The sequence below is a fragment of the Pelobates fuscus genome, chromosome 5 (genome assembly GCF_036172605.1).
Source record: "Pelobates fuscus isolate aPelFus1 chromosome 5, aPelFus1.pri, whole genome shotgun sequence".
Classification (NCBI taxonomy): domain Eukaryota; kingdom Metazoa; phylum Chordata; class Amphibia; order Anura; family Pelobatidae; genus Pelobates; species Pelobates fuscus.
In genome coordinates this window covers 351,293,521-351,319,074 of record NC_086321.1, presented here as the reverse complement: position 1 = coordinate 351,319,074, position 25,554 = coordinate 351,293,521, and the positions used below count along the sequence as shown (strand labels likewise).

The 25,554-nt window shown below is 42.3% G+C and overlaps 3 protein-coding genes across 4 annotated transcripts in view; 2 read left to right on the top strand and 1 right to left on the bottom strand.

Annotated features, from left to right (window-relative positions):
• The window catches only part of FZR1 (fizzy and cell division cycle 20 related 1), a 35,395-nt gene extending 18,894 nt beyond the window's left edge, over positions 1-16,501 (bottom strand). The window contains exons 1-2 of one of the 2 annotated variants that reach the window (XM_063455919.1): positions 16,432-16,501; positions 662-811 (exon numbers count right to left, since the gene is read on the bottom strand). In XM_063455919.1, the coding sequence (XP_063311989.1) occupies positions 662-730 (69 nt within the window). In that variant the 5' untranslated portion in view covers positions 731-811; positions 16,432-16,501. Of the gene's footprint in view, positions 1-661; positions 812-3,844; positions 3,907-16,431 lie in introns of those variants that run through there. The other variant, XM_063455918.1, reaches the window with a different exon arrangement.
• LOC134610344 (uncharacterized) lies at positions 5,834-10,963 on the top strand. Its single transcript, XM_063453295.1, has 3 exons — positions 5,834-6,072; positions 7,471-7,770; positions 9,432-10,963. Exons 1-3 carry the CDS (start codon positions 5,869-5,871, stop codon positions 10,191-10,193), a joined length of 1,266 nt encoding a protein of 421 aa, XP_063309365.1. The 5' UTR covers positions 5,834-5,868; the 3' UTR covers positions 10,194-10,963.
• DOHH (deoxyhypusine hydroxylase) lies at positions 16,451-20,433 on the top strand. Its single transcript, XM_063455923.1, has 4 exons — positions 16,451-16,778; positions 17,526-17,602; positions 19,249-19,486; positions 19,995-20,433. Exons 1-4 carry the CDS (start codon positions 16,502-16,504, stop codon positions 20,309-20,311), a joined length of 909 nt encoding a protein of 302 aa, XP_063311993.1. The 5' UTR covers positions 16,451-16,501; the 3' UTR covers positions 20,312-20,433.
• The last annotated feature ends 5,121 nt before the right edge of the window (positions 20,434-25,554 follow it).

Genomic DNA, 25,554 nt, shown 5'->3' with positions numbered 1-25,554 from the left:
TACACCTCCCATGATGCTTTGCCAGTTTTATGGGTGTAAGAGCATTATGGGAGATGTTGTCCACAACATCTGGAGTGCCGAAGGTTTCCTATACCTGCCAGGCTTCATCAACATATCTTCATATTAGTTTCTGTCACTCAATGTTAAAGGAACACTCCAAGAACCCCCACCTCCCAATGTAAGCAAACTGTATACACATATACAGCTACACATAAAGATTAAGTATGCTCCCCATAGCACCTATAGAATGAACGAGCTCTCAATGTAGGTTGTTTCCCAGCGCTGTGTGTACCAGCAAGCCTCATTACTAAGGTTTGGTAAACGACTCCCGATCTCCAGAACTTTACTACAGAGGCTGACAAGAGACACAGCAAGGCATGCATGGCACTCAAATATATTCTATGGACAGCTGCAAATTTGTATTTGTAACGCTAGCGTGTTCCTTTAATAAACCTATAAACCTACATGTCAACAAAGAATGTTCTACTTTTTTTTGTTAGTATCAGCATCTCTATGCAGATTTTGCTGTCCCTAAATGCAAAGGAAACTTAATTTTTGTACAGGACACTGAAAGTTTTAATTGATAAAACTGATTTATACCATTGTGGTTCCTTGAGTCATTTAAAGTAATTAAACCCAATATTACAAAAGTTGCACCTACGCAAGGCATGGTGTTCTCATTCTGGAGATTAATTTGTCGCAGCAGGCGCCTCTCATAATCCTGGTCCATGGTGGATGGAAGATGTGTGTGGAGCAGGCAGAGGGAGGACGATTAACACTTTCACTGGGCATACACCCAGATGGTGCAGAGCTGGGGAGAGAGAGAGAGAGATGGTGAGACGACACAAGAATGGACATGCCAGGCTAGGAGATGCAAGACATGAAAATCAAATAGTTTATCAGCTGAGAAAATGCAGCCTGCACATCATCTCCATTCTGCGTAGCACCATCATTTTTTCCCCTGATTCTGCAGCTGCTCAATATTATCCCACACATATGCTACTATATCTGCAACTAATTATAATATCGAGGCATAAGCTATTCTCTATTGTTCCTTCTGCATTCCATTTGCAATATAACACTTTGACCAAAATCCTAGCATTTAAGCACGGATATTACCAACCATAGATATATCTGTTTTCAATGTATGCATGGTACAATTATTTTAGTATTATTTATTACATTGGTACTGGGGAAAAAAAAAAAAAAAAAGAGCAAATTCTTAATACCAAATATGCTACATTAGAAATGTACTGTTACAATATTAATGTTCCAGATTTATTTTTCAATTGTAAAATGTAAAACTAAGTATGCATCTGACAGCCTAAAAACATTATTAATGTCTCAAAATATTCTGTGTCTAGTAATCTTCTATGTAACATCTTTATACATTGTTCAGACAGATGTATACATGATTTTAGCCACAAATCTGCAATTTTCAGATATTTCAAAGCTTGTGTTTCTTTGCAAAGTCTCCAGACAGAATCCTCCTATACAACTGTATGTACATCCTGAGTGAGATTTGTTGTGTGTGTAACCTCCGCTACACAATGACAACAATCCGTGGCAGCTCTACCAGAACATGTCAAGGATTATATACATTATATAAAGTGCAAAGCTAGCAGCTAAATTTATTTAGTCTGTCTTCAGGATAACATGAGCTGTGACAGATTTCCACATAACATAAATGACCTGAACACTAGCCATTGCATGTTTGGTTTTTAATAAGGGGGTTTATTTGCCATTTCTGGCAGAGTATATGGTTTCACTACAGGATTCCTTGGGTTTTGTGAGGGGGCATATTTAGCTCAAAGATCTATTTGTGATCTTACAAGGAGACGGAGAGGTGGTTAACATTTGATTTGGATGCAGCAGTATTTGGCAATGGGCTCCATCCACATAAAGGCTGATCAGGAGCTTCTGACAAATCAGCAGGGCTGACACTGTGCCCTGTCGATGTCTCAGGCTGACAGTGTGCCCTGTGGATGTCTCAGGCAATGGAGCAGGAATCTGAATGGGGGGTGATGGCAGTATATAAGATATGTCTGTATTGATCTATGGGGGGGGGGGGCTGGGACAGGCTGGCAGTGTACCCTGTGGATGTCTCAGGCAATGGAGTAGGAATATGAATGGGGGTGATGGCAGTATATATAGATATGTCTGTATTGGTCTAGGTGGGGGGGCTGGGACAGGCTGGCAGTGTACCCTGTGGATGTCTCAGGCAATGGAGTAGGAATATGAATGGGGGTGATGGCAGTATATATAGATATGTCTGTATTGGTCTAGGTGGGGGGGCTGGGACAGGCTGGCAGTGTACCCTGTGGATGTCTCAGGCAATGGAGTAGGAATATGAATGGGGGTGATGGCAGTATATATAGATATGTCTGTATTGGTCTAGGTGGGGGGGGGCTGGGACAGGCTGACAGTGTACTCTGTGGGTGTCTCAGGCAATGGAGGAGGAATCTGAATCGGGGTGGTGGCAGTATATATAGATATGTCTATGTGGGGGGCCTGGACAGGCTGGCAGTGGGTGGAGGAATCTGAATGGGGTGCTGGCAGTATATATAGATATGTCTGTATTGATCTATGTGGGGGGCCTGGGACAGGATGGCAGTGGGTGGAGGAAGATGTCCCCCCCCGGTAGAGCTGACAGGCTGCTGTGTAGCTGTATATAATTCCAGCTCCAGGCTCGGTCCCCACTTGCCTGGTCCGGTCTCCCCAGTCCTGGATCTCTCCCACAGTCCCAATATGGCGGAGATGCTGTGTGTGTCTCTCCGATCCCCCTCCTCCCACTTCACTCTAGGGCCTCGCATGGCATGACGGGAGGTGCATTCGACGTCACCTCTTTCGAATCAATACAGGAAGCCGAGTCCACCAACTCGTCTCCATGGCAACAGCCAGGAGTGATGCGCTAGGCTAGGTCCATGGTGACCACAACAGGCTTCCCTAACACACAGTCCATAAACACTATATATGTGTCACTTCTTTAATACACAACACAACAAATGACAAAGTACTAATGTGGGATGGTGGGGCATAGCTCCAAAATCAGGACTTTCTGCTATGCAGCATAGCTAAAAATTGGCAAAAAAAATAATAATATTTGGGTTTATTCACTTAAAGGGAGAATTATGGGGAAATTTTAAAAGAGAATTGAAATAAAATTCTCCAACCCAGCAATACTTTCCTAGTTTACCCATTTCTCCATTTACTACAGCTGGTGACGTTTTACACTTTTTGATGGTTATTCAGTAAAGTGAGAATTGTAGGCAATTCAAAATGAATTTAAGGCCCACAATAGTCAAAATGGAAGCATAGCGTACTTGGAGAATGTTTCCAGTCTGGGTGTTTTTAATTTGAAATTCACGTTGGATTCCCTACAATTCTCGCTTTAGCGAATAGAAGCATAGAATGTAACGGCAGATAAGAACCGTTTGGCAAATATAGCCTGCCCAATAAATAACCCTGATTTTCTTTTCAATTTGTGGAGTTGGAAATCTGAGCCAGTACAAGAGTGTGTCCGCAGAGTTCTGTGAATGCTGCATTGGGTGGCTGACAAGGTGCGAAATATCAAATATGCTAATTTGCATTTACGCTACACACGTCCCTTTTATTGATGGCTTCAATTATAGTTTTATGGCAGTCAGTTAGCACCATTACCTATCGAAAGCAGGATTTTTAGGGAAGGTCAATTCGGTATAGATACGCAGCTACACAGAGCTGAAATTTGCTGTCAATCAGCTCTACATAAATACAGAGTGCTCAGCAAACACTCACTCATCACTGTTCTGACATTTGATCTGGGAGCAAATTGTAATTAAAGCAACTCGTATTTTTCAAATACCTTGTAGATTACATTTTCTCTCAGGTTGCGGTGGTCCTAGGGGCAAGCAGAGACGAGTTATACTTACCTGAAGCTCTCCCTCGCAAGCACCATCTTCTTTCTTCAGATCCTGACACCTTATGGCGAGGAGCACGTGGGGGGTTAGTGACAGTAATGGGGTATAAGGGTGATTGTGAGGTATAGGGTCGATAGTGGGGGGTAATGGCTGTATTTTAATTAAAAAAGAAAACCTTTGCTGAAATTTCTTCCCCCTTCCCTGAGACTTGCTTTGAACCAGGGGGATCTTGATCCCTAGTCGTCTGGTGGGAGATGTTGTGTCTTCACCCCATGTGGGGTCAGGGGAACATAGCAGAGCATTGCCAAAGGAATGCTTTAAAGCAATAGAAGTATCAGAGTTGGCGAGGGAGATCAAGTAGGGCTTTTTCTCCGGCGATCTCCATGTCGGTTTGGTCCCACTGCAGTGAAATGGACTAGACGGCGAGGGCCCACCGGCCACGCCACTTCTCTCCTGCCTGCTGTCCTAAAGCTGTTGCCTTGGTGGCCTTATGGAAAATCCGGCTATGCCTGCTCTGTGCCTGGTAAACGCTAGTGAATGGCTGGGTAACGGACAGCAAGGGGGCTGCTGGACTCTTTCTGCACTGATTCCCTACCCTTCACACCCTATATCAGCGGTCAGCAACCTACGGCACTTGAGGCTGCCAGAGACAAATGGGCTCTGGCCTATCAGGAGTCCCAGTGGAACTTCCGATATCTGCTAATGCAAACCAAGCAGTGCTTGCAGTAATCTGCACTGGAGTTGAGCAACCTGCAGCAGCTATTACGGCTCCTGTCCAGTACCTGGCTAGCCCGGTCCACACTGGACCACAGGGAACCTACTAACACTGCTAGATATGCAGAAGCCTCCTCCTCCTCATACAAATAATACAAACAGCACACACACATACACAGTCCCCACAAACACAACACCACGACATTCCACATACACGAACATACACAAATACACAATGTGACATATCACCCAATGTGACATATACCGCTACAATGTTAAAACTGTTATATTATGTTGCCTGTTGTGGCTGTGTGTGTTGTATTATGTCATTTTAATACGGTCATTGATTATGTATGTTATGTTATGGGTCATTGTCAGGGGTATAATGGTTTTGGATGTATTTAATGGCATATGTACAGAGTTTGGTCTGTCAATGACCCATTGTGTTAAATATATATATCTATAAATTTTTAAAGCCGACATTTACCCACTTTAATTTAGTGTCCGTGTCTTTCTGGGTAAGGGGTAAGTTCAGATAACTTAAGGCACATGCCGAAAAGAATACTATGCGCATGTCATGCATAACCCATATTTATTTATCATACACCATACCACAAGCTACTCATGAACATACATAATATAACCCACATAGCCAACATACTCACAAATGCAACACTACAAAGCAACTGGGGCACCTATAAATAACACAAGCAGAATACGGGAACATACACATCTCAATTTAAACAAAATATGAGCGGCACCCCAAGGGTCTTCAACAAACTCGGGACCCAACGGAGGAGGTTTCACTTCAGCTCTCCTTGCCAAGGTAAAAACTGACAGTGTAGCAATAAATGAGACAATTACAAAATGTTACAGGAGCAATAGGTGGACGAGGACCCTGCTCGAAAAAAGAGGTGGGGTATAAAAAGACAATAGAAAGTGCAGCGTTGGGCATAGAAACCAAGTGACGGGGTGGGGAAGGTTGTGAAATAAAACACAAGAATGTATGTATATAAGAATGGGTATGTGTGACTCTCTGTGTTTGTGTATGTGAATGTGTGTTTGTGTTTATGAGCCTGTGTGTATGTGTCCATGTGTGTTTGTGTATGTATTTTTCAATCCACTACAAATCACTGTTTAGTGAATAAAACTCTGTGTATTGAGGCAAGAGTCAATGGAGGAAGGGGAGGAGAACAAATGAAAAAGGGGAGGGTGGGGGAGAGACTTCAACAGATCCTGTCCTGAATTGAGCAGTATGGCAGAAAATACAAATACATCTCAAAGGCCTATAAACGCAGAGTCCCAGCTGCTACTGCTGATGTCTCTGCTGATGAAGAGGAGAAGGAATACAGGGTTAGAGGAAGCCTGGGCGAGGAGAGAGGCCGAGGCTCGGAGGAGGAGGAGAAGAAAAAGCAGGCTCAGGATGTACCAGCAAAAGAGTCAACAGCAGATTCTAATGGTAAATGATCAACAGAGAAATAAAGAAACCATTCTAATAACTGTCTGGTTTAAAAGCAGTCACTATGCTTGGGATAGGGTTAGCAATGTGTGCTAAATCTCAGGATTTATTAATTAATCAGTGAATTGAAAACAGGGTTACAAAATTCAGCCCAAAGCTGTTTTACTATTCAGTTTTCACTTCGGCATGTCTGAAGTTATTCACTAAACCAAGAATTGTAAGTGTTGTCCAGGGATTGTCCTATTTTAGGTCGGAATATCCGAATTGGAAAAATTCGACAACTAATAAATGACATTCCCTGGCGGACTCCCAATTTAATGAAAAATCTTGTTGGTTTATATGGGGTTCACGCACTAAACTGTTTATTGTCCTGAAATGAACTGCCTTTTCAGTTCATTATATAGCTAATGCATTAACACAATAGATAATAGTTTTAAAGTTAAAGGGACACCATAGGCACCCAGACCATTTATTCTCAATGAAGTGGTCCAGGAGCAGTGTCCCTGTTCTCCTGAAGGGACACTCCATGCACCAAAACAACTTTATCTAAATTAAAGGACCACTATAGGCACCCAGACCACTTCAGCTTAATGAAGGGTTAACCCTGCCTGCTGTAATATGAAACTGCTATGTTTACATATGGGTTAATCCAGCCTCTAGTGGCTGTCTCATTGACAGCCGCTAGAGGCGCTTCCGCGCTTCTCACTGTGATTTTTACAGTGAGAAGACGCCAGCGTCCATAGGAAAGCATTGAGAATCTTGCCGCGCATGCACATTCAGCCAATGACGTCGGAAGGAGAGTCTCCAGCGCTGAGGGAGCCCAGCGCTGGAGAATGGTAAGTGTTTAACCCCTTCCTACCCCTAGAGCCCGGCGGGAGGGGGGCCATGAGGGTGGGGGGACCTATTAACACTATAGTTTGGTTTCCTGGCATTATAGTGGTCCTTTAATGTTTTACTTAATCTTTCTCTCAGGCGGCATCCGGCTTCTGAATTTTCAGATTCAGAAAGCGCCAAGTGCCTTCCGGGCAGGGGTGCTGCTGATGGGCTGAGAGCGTTCAGCTGACGCTCTAAGCTAATCAGCGACACCCCTGACCGGTGGTACTTCCTGAATATTAAAATTCAGACGTCAGGGGCCGCCCAGTGAAGGTGAGGCCCTCGCTGGAGGCAACTTTGGGGTTAAACCACTCTAACTGTTTAACCCCTTGAGGCAAGAAAGCCTTTGGGGGCCCTTCTGGCACCATAACAATTTAATTTAGATTAAGTTGTTTTTGTGCCTGGGGTGTCCCTTTAACCCTGCAATGTAACATTGTAGTGTTAAGTCCACTTCTAGTGCCTGTCCTAACTCCCCCCCCCTCCCCCCCCCCCCAAATAACTTGTTTTGTATTTTTATATTATCAGCTGCTACTGTTGAGAGCAAGAGAGTTCAGACGCCCCCCACTAGAATCATTCACCGTTCACCAGCACTGGTCGTTTCTGAAGGATTTTGGGACCTGTGATTGGCTTGATCGGTTTCGGATGTCAAAAGATACTTTTGTTTACTTGTGTGACCAACTAAGAAGTCGCCTTCATCGGCCAGGATTGGCTCCTGAAGAGAAAGTGGGCATTGCATTGTGTATGCTGGCATGCCCCAATCAGAGCTCCCTACTGTATGCAAGGTTTGGAATGCGACGCAAGGTCATGTACAAGTGTTTGAAAGAGGTAATGAAAGACCTTTTATCTAATATACAAAACCTCACATTAACAGACTTATTTATTAAAGTGGACAAATGTAGCGGTATAACCCCCACTAGTAGATATGATCTTTGGTTTGGTGATTTCAGTGATTTTCACGTATGGTATATGAATTTACAAGATAAAATCAAATAGTGTAGCAGAGAGCCTTTGTTTAAAGCTTCACATTTTCAAGTGGTACAATCCCCACCTAAGGATATATCTGCTCCGCACTTTCTTCAGCGGCATACATGTACGTAAAAGAGGAAGGACAGTATATGGTGCTCTCTGTAACCGTATACACTGGAATGAAAAATGTACTCATATATATTTCCTAGAGAAATAAAGTTGCTCAGTATAGTCAGCCTAGATGGTACTTTCCCCAGCATCAGGCGTTCCAGGAAATAGTACTTTATAAGATGTACCAAGAACAAAAATAAAATAATAATAATAATAAAAAAAAAAACGAAAAAAACTCAACAGGTTCAATAATAGTGAATCAGAAATTATTGTTCAAAGTACAGTGAAAAGAGAATAATATAATGCGCAACGCATTTCGCCTATATGAGATGCTTTATCAAGTAGGATATGGGGAGAACTGGCTTGGGTTTTTTTAATTTTTTTTTTTTATTTGGGGATTTCTTAGGGGAAGCCCAAATTTGAAAAGAGCCTATTTTAATGTATGTAATCAATATGAACAATTACCTATAGATTCAAAGAATAAACATAATAAAAAAACTAAACCAAAAAAAAAAACTTATGGCAAACCATTATTAAAATGAGTTCGAGAAGATACTGTTTGTGGTCACGTGACGCGGATAGAAAAGGTGCATGAGATGACCAGACTCCGAAGGCCGATTCTAGAGAAAAAGCAAACAAAAAATCACCCCAGCATAATCAAAATGTAAAAATGAATGAATGGATTGCGAGGATAATCTTTGTGTTCCAGACCAGAAAGGCGAAGTGAGCCATGTGACTCACCGCGGTGGCCATATTGGAACAAGGAAAAGCCAATAGTTGTAGTAGCATTTGAAAAATAATGAAGAAATTCTATTGGAGGCTCATTATACAGCCATAAAAGGGTCATCTATATATTAAAAGAATCAAAAATAACCAAAATGTAAGTTAAAATAAAAATGTAAAGAATAAGTGAGTAAACAGGTAATCGTTACTTGCCACTGCAAGCCTGCAGAGTTCATGGCATATTTACCAATGGTGAATTTTATTGGATAGTCTCAAATAAAAATATTGAGCCCTGATCGTATTTATTTGCCAGTTACGTCAAGCTAGACTAAGGACAAAAGCTACAAACAGCCCCTCATATACCAACATGTTATCAGGTAATTTTCCAGATATGTAGGTACACTGTCTGTATGTGATTTACATATGAACTGCATATTTATTTGTTTAATGGTATAATGCTATACTATTACCCCGTGTTAGTTTGACACCATTTATGAAGAGGGTTAACAAAAAAAAAGGCGCCAAATTGCTAATTTCCTTGTCAAGTCTACAAAATCTCAGTTAAGTGAACAAACACTACTGTATATAGTAGTTGCTAAATATATAATAATGTAATATAGTAAGTATATGGTTATATGTAATCTATTTGTGCAATACAATGATTTTTTTGATATTTTTTTTTCTAGGTATGCCAGGCTGTGGTGACTGTTCTTAAACCTATGTACCTGCTCCCCCCTGACCATTGTGCACTGCGTGAAAAAGCACGGATCTTCAACGCACGCTGGGGTTTTCCACACTGTGTAGGAGCAATAGGTACACTTCACATACCCCTACCTACTCAGTCAGAGAGGGACGGTGAAGGCTCTCTTGTGCTGCACACAGTGGTGGACGGGCAAGGCCTGTTGTGGGATGCTTGTGCTATCTTTCCCAAGAGCATGAGCAGTGCTTCCATCTTGGAAAATTCTGTCGTTTGGGAGCTGGCACAAGAGGGAAGGCTTCGGAGAGCACCAGAGGACACGTTCTTGAGTGAAGCTCGCAATTACTTCTTATTAGGAGATGCTTCTTACCCACTTCAGGACTGGTTGCTCACGCCATATCCTCAGAGTAGCAGACAGAGCCAGGTCAGGTTTAACCTCCGACTGGAGCGGGCACGAAGTGTGGCAGAAATTGCTCTTTTGCGTCTACGTGCCAGGTGGCAGTACCTTTTGGCTCCTCCAGATTGCACTTTTCTGCCCACATTGGCATTGGCATGCTGTGTGCTTCACAACATGTGTGAGACTCATGGGCAAAGTTTTGATGCACATTGGTTGGAAGGAGTTGAAACTGGAGGTTCTCCGATCTCCACCTCCCCTGTCTGTTCCACTACTTCTGCAGACAAACATGCAGAACGGCTACGAAATGCCATCTGTGGCTACTTTGAAAATGAAGGTAACAGTAATCTAGTCTGAAAAAAAAAAGACCTATCTCCATCTAAATTGCAAGTTTAATAGAAAAAAAGCGGGCGGATTATACTTGACTTCAATGTCGCAATCTGATTACCTCCTGGACTAAGAATGAATTACAATTCTATATTCATTATTACAACTGTGCATTAAAAATGCATTACTTCCTTTTCAAAGGCATCTATAATGTTTGATTGCGCAACCTTTGTAGACACTGAATTCCATGTTAATTATATGTATAATGTTTTATAGACCACCACTGTTTTTTTTTTTTTTATTTATTTTTTTCTGCTGCCCAAAATAGCACAACATACTCAACGGACTTGTAAATTGATACACCATAACCACTTACTCTTTTTAAAGAGAAATAGGGAAATTATAGTCTAATAAACCAAACTGCATCCACCTTCAATGCTCGGTAACATGGAAAAAAACCTCTTTCAAGAATGGTTAGGATAAAAAATAAAAATCATGCTACAAGTGTGTTGTGATTAACCTTAGCCCTCCCTCCAATGGTCAAGCTTGCAATTTCATGAGCCAGTGGTTTCTCACGATATATAGGTTAGCTACAAAAGGTAGCACAGAGAGAAAAGAGGAAGAGTTTTCATTCAGACAGATGGTGACTTGTTCAAAAATAAGGTATTATGCGTTATAAAATTAATATTCCTCAGCGCAGTACAACTGGTATACAACACAAATCAAACAATTTGCAATGTGACCTAAACATTGAGTAAGATACAGGCATGTTCATTCTGGCTTCTACAATCATTCCTTCCAACATTTCAAATGGACAAAGAGAAACACTTTTTAATTTTAGGGGTGTGGCCATGAACAGGCCTGTTCTGAGAAATTTTAGGTGACTTTTTAAAAAATAAAAAAAAATTCAATCTTTATTTTGTATATGCAGGAGAATACACATGAGTGTGCAGAGTTACGACAACTACTGCATGCAAGGCAAAATATAACATGGTAACATTGGCATGACAGAGAACTTTTTATTTTTTTTGAAACTCCTTAAGGACCGCGGACGTACTTAGTACGTCATCGGCAAATATATTACTTACCCGATTGCCCCCATTCCCCCGCTGGCGATCTGTGTTGCTCCCGGTCTGGGGGGGAAGGCCTGACAGCAAATTAGGCCCTTGCGGGCCATGTGAACCCTCTGAAAGAGGCGGTCATGTGGCCGCAATAGGCGTCCATAGTGCTGCCTAAACTAATATGCAGTCTTCCTGCATCTGTTAACATTTAAAAAAAAAAAACTTTTTTAATTAAAATGTCTGCCAAGTGTTTCAACACAGTAAAACATATCACATCGATGATATTGAAAGTGACGTTTTTTGCATTTTTCACACACAGCAAATGGTATCGTTGTTGTGATATGTTTTACTGTTTTGAAACACTATTATTTGTGTTCAGCAAAGTCTCCCTAGTATAACAGTACCCCCTATGTACAGGTTTTATAGTGTTTTTGAAAGTCACAGGGTCAAATATAAGGCTGATTTTTCATTTTTTTCACATTGAAATTCGCCAGATTGGTTACCGTATATACTCGAGTATAAGCCGACCCGAATATAAGCCGAGGCCCCTAATTTTTCCCCAAAAAACTGGGAAAACGTATTGACTCGAGTATAAGACTAGGGTGGGAAATGCAGCAGCTACTGGTAAATTTCTAAATAAAATTAGATCCTAAAAAAAATATATTAATTGAATATTTATTTACAGTGTGTGTATAATGAATGCAGTGTGTGCGTATGAGTGCAGCGTGTGTGTATGAGTGCAGCGTGTGTGTATGAGTGCAGCGTGTGTGTATGAGTGCAGCGTGTGTATGAGTGCAGTGTGTGTGTGTATGAGTGCAGTGTGTGTGTGTATGAATGCAGTGTGTGTGTGTATGAATGCAGTGTGTGTATGAATGCAGTGTGTGCAGGGCCGGTGCAAGGATATTTGCCCCCCCCATATGTCCTGACCTCCCCTCCTCCTCCCTCAGTGGTCCTTACCTCCCCACCCCCGTGTTCCTTCACCCCCCTCCCCCAGTGGTCCTGACTCACCCCTCCCCTAGTGGTCCTTACTTCCCCCTCCCCTCCCCTAGTGGTCCTTATCCCCCCCTCCCTCCCCTAGTGGTCCTTATCCCCCCCCCCTCCCTCCCATAGTGGTCCTTATCCCCCTCCCTCCCATAGTGGTCCTTATCCCCCCCTCCCTTCCTCCCATAGTGGTCCTTATCCCCCCCTCCCTTCCTCCCATAGTGGTCCTTATCCCCCCCTCCCTCCCATAGTGTTCCTTTTCTCCCCCCCTCCCTCCCATAGTGGTCCTTATCCCACCCCCCTCCCTCCGATAGTGGTCCTTATCCCCCCCTCCCTTCCATAGTGGTATAGTGGTCCTTATCCCCCCCCCTCCCTCCCATAGTGGTCCTTATCCCCCCCCTCCCTCCCATAGTGGTCCTTATCCCCCCCTTCCCTCCCATAGTGGTCCTTATCCCCCCCCTCCCTCCCATAGTGGTCCTTATCCCCCCCCTCCCTCCCATAGTGGTCCTTATCCCCCCCCTCCCTCCCATAGCGGTCCTTATACCCCCCTCCCTCCCATAGTGGTCCTTATCCCACCCCCTCCCTCCAATAGTGGTCCTTATCCCACCCCCTCCCTCCCATAGCTGTCCTTATACCCCCCCTCCCTCCCATAGTGGTCCTTATCCCACCCCCTCCCTCCCATAGTGGCCCTTATACCCCCCCCCCCTCCCACAGTGGTCCTTATACCCCCTTTTTTTTTTTTTTTTTTTTTTATTATTATTTTTTTTTATTATTATTATTTCTTATTTTATTTATTTTTCGTCCCCCCTCCCTGCTTGATACATGGCAGGGAGGGGGGCTCTCCTTCCCTGGTGGTCCAGTGGCAGTTCAGTGGGGGGGAGAGGGGGGCTGGCAGAGCTGTACTTACCTGTTCTGCAGCTCCTGTCAGCTCTCTCCTCCTCTGCGCCGTCCGTGCAGCTCCCTCTGTCAGCTCACACTGTAAGTCTCGCGAGAGCCGCGGCTCTCGCGAGACTTACACTGGGAGCTGACCGAGGTGCTGAACGGACGGCGCGGAGGAGGAGAGAGCTGACAGGAGCTGCAGAACAGGTAAGTACAGCTCTGCCAGCCCCCCTCTCCCCCGGTCTGTATTATGGCAATGCAAATTGCCATAATACAGACCTTGACTCGAGTATAAGCCGAGTTGGGGTTTTTCAGCCCAAAAAATGGGCTGAAAAACTCGGCTTATACTCGAGTATATACGGTATGTTGCCTTTGAGAGTGTATGGTAGCCCAGGAATGAGAATTACCCCCATGATTGCATACCATTTGCAAAAGAAGACAAGCCAAGGTATTGAAAATAGGATATGTTCAGTCTTTTTTAGTAGCCACTTAGTCACAAACACTGGCCAAAATTAGCGTTCATAATTTTTTTTGCATTTTTAACACACAAACAAATATAATGCTAACTTTGACCAGTGTTTGTGACTAAGTGGCTACTAAAAAAGACTGGACCTACCCCATATTGAATACCATTGTACCGTTGTCTACTTTAAAAAAAAGTAATGTACATGTAAGGTATAATACAGAGATTTATGACAGATAACAGTGTTACAATGTCACTATTGATACATTTTAAAAATATATATTTTGAAACAGCAATGTACTTGTACTTCTAGCCCTATAACTTGCAAAAAAAAAAAAAAAAAAAGCCAAGAACATGTTAACATTGGGTATTTCTAAACTCAGGACAAAATTTAGAAACTATTTAGCACGGGTGTTTTTTAGCGGTTGTAGATGCGTAACAGTCAAAGTTAGAAAAGGTGTGTTTTTTAAAATATTTTCATCATATTTTATTAAAAAAAAAATTCTAGTAAATTATATTATATGATGAAAATAATATCTTTAAAAAGACTGTTTAATGGTGAGTATATTATATGTAAAAACGGTATATCATATGTGTGGGTACAGTAAATGAGTAAGAGGAAAATTACAGCTAAACACAAACACCGCAGAAATGTAAAAACAGCCCTGGTCCTTAACGGTAAGAAAATTGAAAAACGGTCTGGTCACTAAGGGAATTAAATAAAGGGTATAAATAACCTGTCAGACTGGTGACAAGACCTAAATTAATTCTGAGTAAACATACTGACAATGTGCTAGTATTAGTGACAGTAAATAAACTGTGCTAGGCAAGCTGATTGAGCTGTAGCTTGTGGCACTGGGGTCATAGAGTGCAAGGCAAATTATGTAGAAATCATGGTGCTGCACTGCATAAATTAAGACATGTGGATGCAAGAAAATGCTGGCTGGAGTTGTGATAGTGCAAGCCCCAACTGGTAATCAGTTAGGTGACTTAACATATTTATTGTAGTTTAAAGACACATTACTGTGAGTATTATTGCTGTGGAGCTCTGTTATACACTCAGCTACACCAACAATATGGAGCTCTGAGAAAAGAGGGACAGAGTGATTTGGGCCCATAATAGGGACTATCCATCCTAAATATGGACACTTGGGAGATGTGCAGAAATGGTATAGGAGCTTATGCAAGCTCACACACTCCTTCATTTGCTCCATACATACACAAGCACCAAGAAGCTTGTAGGAGGGAAGGGATTTCCTGGAGGACGGGCTGAGCGGAGGAATTGGGTTACTTAAGCTGCCCATAGGCGTGCGCACGGGGTGTGCCTGGACACACCCTAATCCCCGCGGCACGCCTATGGATTGAGACCGGCAGGGGAGATATCAGGATCTCTCCTGTCGGCTCATGCAGAGCCGGCACTAGCCGAGCACCGCCTCTGCTCTAAGCCTCCATGGGCAGGTGGGAAGATCAAAGATCTACTTCACCGGCCTACAGCAGCATGGAGGGATGCAGGAGAGGACCCGGGGAGCTCTAGCCAGCAGCTCCGCCGGGTTCCTCTTGTGAGATCTGAGCGTTGCTGCGGCAACACTCCGATCTCGCAAGAGTGAACTCTAGCCCCGCAGGCTAGAGTTCACTCTCCACTTGACCACCAGGGGTGGCATATGGCCACAAGGATCTCCCCTCCCTACATAAGGTAAGAAGGGAGGGGAAATATTTACTAATCTTCTCCCACCCCCACAATCCCTCCAAACATACAGCACCCTCACACACACAAAACACAAACAGAACCCACACACAAACAGCACCCTCACACAGCACACACATAGCACTCTACCAGCACCCTCACACACACACTCACACATCACACTAACAGCACCCTCACACACAGCAGTGCGTGTATATTTATATATACATACATATACACGCGGCGTGTGTTTGTGCTTTAGGGTGCACACCCTAATGCAATAGGCTGCGCATGCCTATGGAGCTGCCATTGGTTGTCTGTCTGTCACTAGCAGCACGCTCTCTATAGTTACAGAATTCACCAAGCCAGCCCAGAACTCACGTGGAATTACGCCTTTGACAGCAATGTGCTTTTTCTCTGTATGTGCAGCTTTTCATACTGAAACACTGCACATACAGACTGCAAGCATCATGTCCAATTAAAGGGACACCATAAGCACCAACACCACTTCAGCTCATTGACGTGGACTGGGTGCAGTGTCCCTGTCAGTTTAACCCTGCAACTGTAATTATTGCAGTTATTGGGAAGCTGCACTAATTACATTGCATGGTTAACTCCACCTCTAGTGGCTGTCGCCTACGGGCATTTAGTCATTGGGCAATGTGCCTTGACAGGCTGACCAGCCCTTTCATCGAGGCCACTACCCAGCATAGCATTTGGAGATATATTTCAGCAGAGTTGGACATTTTTACAATATCAGTCATTTAAACATAAAACGTGCACTCCTCCCTTCCGTTCCCCACACTTCATTAAACATTTGGGAGATTATTTTTCTAATTCGGCTATATTGGACTAACAATTCGAGGGTTATTCGCTGAAGTGAGGGTTGGAGGGAATTCAAAGCGAATTTCACATTTAAGGCCAAAGTAGCCGAACAGAAAGTGCAGCCGACTGGGAGAATTTTTCCAGTTTAACTACTTTGGCCTTAAATTTGAAAATTCACTTTGAATTCCCTGCAACCCTCCCTAGCCCAGTTAAATTCACCAAACTGTAATATGTAGGAGCAGATAACTGACCCAAAAAAACAAATAGATAAAAATAAAGCCCCTAACTCAGCTACAATCAGAGCTTCCCCATTATTTTTAAATTTCCATTTGTATGGATGACATTTCAGCATGTTTTCAACATGAATCCACCTACTCTGAGATCGTTGCGTTAGGTCTGCTTTCCGGGATCGGTTGGTGAGGTCTGGGTGACGTCACATCCCAAGATGGCGGCTCACTCTGGCAGCGTGCAGAGTGTGGGGAGCATCCTGCTGGACCCCGGCCGCCCTCTCCCCGCGCGGTTCCGGGCGCTCTTCACGTTGAGGAGCCTGGGAGGCGCCGAGGCCGTGGAGCTGATCGGCCGGGCCTTTGGCGACGAGTCCGCCCTGCTGAAGCACGAGCTGGCCTACTGCCTGGGCCAGATGGGGGACCGCGCGGCCATACCTGTGCTAAAGCAGGTCCTGCGGGACCGGGCCCAGGAGCCCATGGTCCGCCATGAAGCAGGTGAGATGGGGACACAACATGGCGGCCCCAGGGGGTTTGGAGAATTGGCTACAGGTCAGGGTGTGAGGTCAGCCTGATACAGCTACCAAGTGTCCCTATTCAGCAGACACAGTCCCTATATTAGGCCCAAATCCCTCTTCTTAGTCCCTCTATCCCTCTTTTCTAGGAGCTCCATATGGTAGGTATGCCTGTGTGTCTAACAGAGCTTCACAGCAATGAGTCTTCAAATTACAATAACTGTATTTAGAAATCACTGTGTGTAAATAGGATACACTGTTCTTATTTTAAATGACATTTTAGTAGCATTAATTGCAGCTAATGGCCCCGAAACTTCTTCAGAACAGCCCGCTCCTGGTCATAACTGAAGGAAAAAAAAAAAAAAATTACCTGCGCTCTCTCCTTAATCCCTATGCATATTTAAACAAATGGAGGTCATTTACTTACTCCAATGGCCACTGGATGGAATGCCCGCCTGCCAACGTCAAGGCAGACCCTACTCTGACCCGTCTAGGGGGGGGTCTGCCTTTTTTTCCTTTTGGTTTTTGCTATATGTATTAGCTGATGTGTACTGTGGTCATTTCTGCCGCCCAGGAGTGATGGGAGTGAGCGCAGGACTTTTCTTTTTGTATTTGTGCTCCTGGTCATACCCTGACTGTCAGCCCTAGAATTAAACAGTTTTTCTATGTTTATGTGAAATGCTGGAAGGTATTGATATGTTCATTTCATTTGACCATTCTCTCACTCTAGGAGAGGCTCTTGGAGCCATTGGAGACCCTGAGGTGCTGGATCTGCTGAAGGAATATTCCCAGGACCCAGTGATCGAGGTAAAGACTTATTGTTGTATTTTGTGACAGCTTGAAAGGTTTGGTGAATTCAGTTGTCCCTTAACAACCATCTGGCATTTCATGCTATTGACTCATGCATGTACTGTAGAATAACTAAACTCTGTGTCTTTTAGTGATGCCTGCAATGTTGTCAGTATAAGTGATGCTCCTTCTTATGAATGTGATTAAAGGGTTACTCCTAGCACCATGAATACTGACCACTTCGAAACCCTGCATTGCAGGCATCACTAATGGACACAGAGTTCAGTAATTCTACAGTACATGTCTGGAGTCGGCATGTGCAGTATTTCACTTTGAAAATGCTGCACATATAGTGTTTAAACCCTCTGCTGACACACGTTACTCTACATCAGGCAGCATCATTGGGGTGTCCTGAGCCAGCCTGGAACCAGAGGTCCGAGCTGGTAAATGTCTGTTCTGTGCAACTTTTTTTTTTGCACAGAATTGCATTCATTGGCTGAGAGCGGTCAGCTAAGACTCTCAGCCAATGTTTGATGGCTTTGTGCCGAAGCTGAATGTGCATCACTGGACCTCCAGGGAGCATTGAAGCCCGGTGTGGACCTAGGTAAGGGGCAAACCGCTTCTGCCCCATTACCAGGTAACTATACTAGGGTATTCCTGGCATCATAACCACTACAGCAGGCTATGCTTGGAGTAACTCTTTATGTTCTTTCTTTGCATTTATTACATAAAATGTAATCTCTGTGTGCAACACACAAAACTGGAATGTATATATTTCCTTGGGATACATGTTTTTATATTTCTTAACTGCTTTTTAAGTTGTGTTTGCTATTAATATGTGGATGAAAGCTGCATGTGTATAACAACTGAAGACAAGATAATTAACATGAATTAACCTATATTTGAACATATACGATGTATGCATTCTTTATATTAACACTCCCCCCTTCTAACACCATCTTCTGCACTGCTCGCTTCTTCTTTTTTTTTTTCCCTTACTCTGTGATCTTCACATAAGATATTTATGACCCTCTGCAAGAATGGTGTCTATTTTCTATCAAGCCTGTGTCTTATCTGCACTCATGTCGCTTTAACCCTTGTATCACAACTCAACTTTGAATTCTATGTGTCGTCTTGCTCAGAAATGCTTCAGACTTGAGAAAGGGAGGTTCTCCCGAAAGCGTGTCATTAAAAAATTCTGTTAGTCCAATAAAAAAAAGTATTACAAGATACGAATTTTATCTGTTTTTTACATCTACATCACTGAACTAATACGGCTACAAACTTTACTTCAACACTGTGTGTGTGTGTGTGTGTATGTATGTATATATATATATATATGTGTATATATATATATATATATATATATATATATATATATATATATATATATATATATATATATATATATTTTATCTCTCATGCACTTTTATTGATAACTTTAATAAATGTTAAGTTTTGGATATTTTTATTTTATTTTTTGATGGGTGTACATCCTCTATGTTCAAATATAGGTTAATTCAGGGCATATGGTTTTTTTTTTTTTTTTGTCTTCAGTTGTAATTCCACTAAGGAATGCCCTAAACATGGATCTTTGAGCTCTCTTTCTTATGTACTGTATGTGTATAATGACATAATTTCGTGGCTGTCTCCCCCCTCTTTAGGTGGCAGAGACATGCCAGCTAGCTGTTCGTCGCATTGAATGGATTCAGCAGAACCCAGATGCCCCTGATGATAACCCTTTTCTCTCAGTGGATCCTGCTCCTCCTGCTGAGGAGCGTAATATCCCAGCCCTGCGGGACACCCTACTGGATGACAAGTGTCCCCTTTTTGAACGTTATCGTGCCATGTTTGCCCTTCGCAACATTGGAGGAAGAGAAGCTGTCCTAGCTCTGGCAGACGGTAAAATTGGCATCATTTGCTCAAAATTGTGTGTGTGTGTGTACTTATAGTTAGTTGTGACAAATACATAATTACATGTATACTATGCTGTAAAACTGCCTAAAAAGAATAATCCCCCCTCTTTTATGTTTTTTTTTATGTAAGAATATACAGAGACTGAAATCATCCTAATTTCCTAAACAATTTGCTTTGTTAAACACTAGTATGATAAATACTGATATATGATCTATGCAGGGCTTGGTTCACAATTTTTATAGGTCACTATAGTGCTAGGGAAACAACTATGTTTCATTATTATTATTTATTAACATTCTCCTGGTTATTTGAGAATACAGATTCAGAAACATAATATAAACATCTTGCCTTTTGTAGACATATTGTTAAAACACCAAATTGAAATTGTACAGAGCATAGAGTGCTCATATACACATTGTCGAGAGTGTAGGGTTAAGGAGTTTCTATGCATGATTTTTATATTTATTCACTTGCTCGCGTTTTCATTCAATAGGCTTACAGTGTGGCAGTTCCCTTTTCCGCCATGAAATTGGTTACGTTCTAGGCCAAATGCAGCATGAGGCTGCAATCCCAGGACTGGCAGCAGCTCTAGAGCGATTTGAGGAGAACCCGATGGTGCGACATGAGTGTGCTGAGGCTTTGGGCTCTATTGCACAGGAGGATTGCCTGAAGACATTACAGGCCCATGTGAAAGATGTCGAGCCTGTGGTCAGAGAGAGCTGCGAAGTGGCGCTGGATATGTATGCCTATGAGAACAGCAGTGATTTCCAGTATGCAAATGGACTGTCTCAAATACAGGAGTGTACGTGAATCTTCACACAGTTGTATAGTGTTTTATATTATGACATTGGACAATCCACCTGCAATCCACTTGTCTTTCTTTTTTTTTCTTCCCCCCCACTCCTCTCCTCTCTAATTTTAAATGGATTGTACTGTATACTGCACTTTAGTAAAGGTCTCTCTATCAAAGGAGAAAGCAGTTTATTCATTTCTTAAAGGGTACGTGGTACTAGACTAATAAAAATGAGTGTACATGCTAGTGTGTATATATTAAAAAAATAAATATATATGGAACATTTCTGCGAAATATAAATTTTAATGAATTTCTTGCTAATGTGCTCTACACGTAGTTTCAATTAATTTGCACTGTAGATGCTATGGCCACTCATGAGTTTTGCAAAAGTAATAGATGTGTTTCTTTTTATGCATTGATATAGTTTCAACATACTCCCCAGTACTTTATGATTATAGGAAGGGAATAAGAAGACCCTGATCAAATGAGCTTACTATCTATGAGGACTTGATGTTATTGTTGGGTGTCCCTGGTATCCTGTTTTTGGGAACACCAGGGAACTGTCTCCTACAATGATGGAACGTGCACATCATAAGACCCGCTGACGCTATTTTCAGGGTACTAAGACCCTGCAGGAAGTAATGAAACCGTGTTCTCTATATGTCCTGCACTCAGTGGGCCGGCCTGATCGCATCACGGACCTGTTCCCGTCACCTCCCACCGACATCCCGATTTGTTGGGATGGTATGTTACTGGGATTCAACATGTTTCCCAGTTCCAATGGTGTGCAGCACTGACATGTCAAACCTCATATAATGCCTTAATAGTATCTTAATAAAGGAACCTGTGAGGTCTCCAACATCCTTTTTGTACACTATGTGTTGTACACATTTTTGTGTTTTAAACCTGCAATGAAAACATTGCCATCTATAGAAGTGAGATTGTATGGTCAAAGAACGAACAGCCTTTTATAGAAGTGTCTTTTATTTTCTATGAAAAAATAAATGTTTATAAAATGGTAATCTGTTAAAGGACAGACAACAAAAACCTTAAATGACATCTGATGTCACATTCACCATCATTAATTGGAGAAGTTTAAAAGGAACACAAGAACAATGGAAATGTTTGTTTAAAGAAAAAAAAAAGCATAATTGTGCAGAGGGGAGTTTAGTGACATGTGAAGGTATATTGTGAATATAGGATGTACACTGATCCGCAGCAAGACTCTTTCAGTTTGTTCTCTTGCTGATGGAATCTGAAAGGTGATTTAATTTACAGTTTCTATAATTATAGCCCATTGTAGTTCCAAAGGAAATTTATTTTGATGCAATTGCAAATTACTCATCCATAAAGACAATCCTGGGCTCATTAAGTGCCCTAGGGGTTAACAAAATGTCCCTTCCATTATTTACTTTATGAAAGTGGCAATTTAAAGATAAATCAACACATTTCTTTGATAAAACCCACTCTGCTAGGGGGCTCTTCCTCACACGCTTTGAGCACTCCTTTAAAGATCTCTCATAGAAAAGCATTGCCATGTGTGTACGCTGTCTCCCAATGATTCTGTAGCGGAAGCAATGGATTGGCTGGATGCCAAATTGACTAAACAACAATTCAGCAATCTAAATAAATGCATTTGAAGGTTTTTTTACATTTAAAAAAAAAAAAAAGTGCCGAGGAGAATCACTGTAGTCCTCTGTCACACCTGTTACAGACACTTCGATTTGGAGGGTCTTGTTGTGATCTGCCTTTTCTTATCACGTAAATAGCTGTCCAGCAGAGGTTTATGGAATTAGTTGTTTGTCCCCGAAGAGCAGTCCCACTCATCACATAGGAGCCTCACTGCATCTACTAGTTACATATAATCTAAAGGGAAGTTCAGCCCAAGTTGCTTCCCACATGCAAAAGCTGGACAAAATTAGCACAGGCAATCCAGAACTGAGAGTTTCGGCAGCCTGACTGCACTGAGGGGCATGCTTCCTACTGCCTGAATTTTGGAATGTCCGTCAAACTCCTCGGATCTATTAGGAGTCCAGCTTGAGTTTAACCCCTTAAGGACACATGACATGTGTGACATGTCATGATTCCCTTTTATTCCAGAAGTCTGGTCTTTAAGGGGTTAAAGGATGGGAGACAATGCCCTTTCTGATATCTAGAGTACCTTTACTGATCCTTGATTGGAAAGTGTATGGTTATATATGAGAAGAGCTGCAGAGATTTCACCAGTAACACCAAATCATCAAGTCTAGCAGTCCTTTAGCCAGACAGTTTGAGAACGCTGCCATCTGTTGACATAAGTGATAATTACACTGCAGACACTCTACAAATCTCAATGGAGCCAGGATATGTATAAAGGATTGTAGCACTGCTAGGGCTTCTAGAAGTAGACCTTATATCTTGCTTTTGGAAATCAACACGTTGGATCCATCCAACGTTTAGCTCAGCTAGACATTCTAGATACCAAGTCAATTTCATTGAATTTTGCTCTGGCTTTTCTTCTGTTTTTCTACCAAAGCCACTTGGTCATCTATGACTAAGGAAGATTTGCAATACATGAAGATTTGTTACCTTTTAATGGGAACTTACCAGAGTTATCAACTCCATAATCGGTGAACTTCCAATTCACAAACTTATTTTCTTTAACCCCTTAAGGACCAAACTTCTGGAATAAAAGGGAATCATGACATGTCACACACGTCATGTGTCCTTAAGGGGTTAAGGACCAAACTTTTGGAATAAAAGGGAATCATGACGTGTCACACACGTCATGTGTCCTTAAGGGGTTAAAGGGACATTAAAAAAATGGAGGGGGTGTCAATTAATATAGATTCTTTGCCAGCTTGTATTCCCCCAGGGAGGATACTTATGGTAAAGCGTGTGTTTAAAAAAGATGCCATTGTGCACTTCTGGACACACTACAGTATGACCAATGTCTTCAATGTGCCACTGGCTGCATCACAGCTCGGTCTCTAAGCTACTATTCTATAATTAGAATGTCTCCAGTTCAGCAATTTTAATGTTTAATTTGAAATTCACTTAGTGAATAACCCTGTTATTTAAAACGAACAAACATACAGTTACTGTAGAGTAAAGAGCTCTACAGAGATTATAACAGCCACATGCTACGCAACAGAGATGTTGTGAGATATTAAAGGAACACTCCAGCACCATAACAACTTCATCAAAATCTGTCTTCTTAAATCGAGTTTCAGGAAGCGTGGAATGCTGAAGGGCAGGCCCTGTCTGGTGGCACTCCGTCAATCTCAGAAGCTGGATGCCGCTGGGGCACAGGAGCAACCTTTGTGGTTTAACCCCTTAAGGTAAGAGAGCGCCCTGGGCCTTAATTTTGATGGAGCTGTTATGATTCCCAAAGGGTTCCTTTAAAAATCATATTTGCTGTATTATGTATTTTTTATTTATTACATCTAAAATCATAGATGATTCTCAAGAATTACAAATGAATATCCAAATTGCTATTCTTTTTTTTTTTCTACCCTCTAGAGGGTGCTGTAGTTTTCTTATAAATATCGGACTGCAATGCTGTGGAAATTCTAAGCAGCAGGAACGCCCAAGTTTGTGGATATTTGAGTGAATTGATTTTAATGTATTGCTTAAGTGCAATATCTGCATATCACTTAAAGTGCACCTGTCATGGGCAGAATGATTTGGTACAAGGAGAAAGAACACCCAGAGTTGCCAGTTTGCAAATGGATGATTTATTAACCACAAGCCTTAAATAGCATTAACAGCTCAAGTGAAAGTAGTCCTATACTTTTCATTTAGCTGCAAGTCCGCTCTTAGCACGGCTTACACCATCTTCCCTGTCAGACTCATAAGATGAAACTAGGGACACTATAGATACCCAGACCACTTAAGCTCATTGAAGCGGTCTGGGTGCAGTGTCACAGGCATCCTTTTAAAAAAAACTGCAACAATTACCTTTGAGGATTAACGTCACCTCTACTGGCTGTCTACCAGACAGCTGCTAGAGCAGGGCTGCCCAACAGGTAGATCCCCAGATGTTGTAGAACTACAACTCCCATGATGCTTCACCATTGTAAATGCGTTCTAAAGGCTTGCAAAGCATCATGGGAGTTGTAGTTCTACAACATCTGGGGATCTACCTGTTGGGCAGCCCTGTGCTAGAGGGACTTCTGGGTCGTTAGGCAACTTTTGGTCGCCTTACTGACGCGGGACGACCTCACGCTAGGAATGAGGACATCCATCTTCATGTAAAACCCTATATGGAAACAATATACATGCTTATCTATGGGGGAAATACTAATGCACGCACAGTCATTGGCATTCATTAGGTATCCCCCACCGGCTGACATCTGGCGGAGCGGAGTGGGGGAAAGCCCAAACTAGCTCTGAGTGACAGAATGGGCTTTTAACCCCTTCTGCACCACAGTGAAAAGGGGGTGGGGGGGGGGGGAGGCTTGACAGAGGTCATACTATGGGGAACTATAGTGCCAGAAAAACAACTTTGTTTTCCTGGCATTATAGTTTACCTTTAATATCAAAACAGCCATGATTGAAGTTAAACAAAGTTTATTTGCCATTACTGCAGCGATTATCAAAGTGAATTTCACATTTTAAAAGAACAGAAGATTTGGAGATTTTTTTCCATCCACATGTTTGAAATACACTTTCATATGCTCAATGCTGATTTTTTTGATGTTGATGATCTAACTTAAAAGCACAACCCATTTACAAAGCCAGTTACAGTTCCTCACTCTGAACCATATCAGAGTTTATTGTTATTATTTATATAGCTCCAACGCATTCCGCAGCACTTTACAGTAATACATTGGAGATATAAAACAACAAATATTGCCAAAGACAAGAAGTGAAGAATGCCCTGCTCAAACAAGAACGCACTCTTATCCCGTTACTCTGGTCCGTTCGGAGTTCTATCCACGTAGCTTTACATGTGAGCATTGCTTTTTTTCTGTGTAAAACGAGTTGAGGATAATAGCCTGATCGGTAATGTCATTATAGCCGACACCATTAAATGGACACTTTTGTCACCAGAACAACTACAGCTTAATGTAGCTGTTATGGTGTTTATAGCCTGTCCCTGCTGGCTTTTTAATGTTAACACTGTCTAGAAACACCTCTGGTGGCATTCACTCTGACGGCCACTAGAGGTGCTTCCTGTGTCAGTGCTGCACACTGGCGTTCAGCGTCTTCTGCTCTGCATGAACGCTCGACATAGAGATGCATTGATTCAATGTTTTTCTACAAGGAGCTGCAAAAT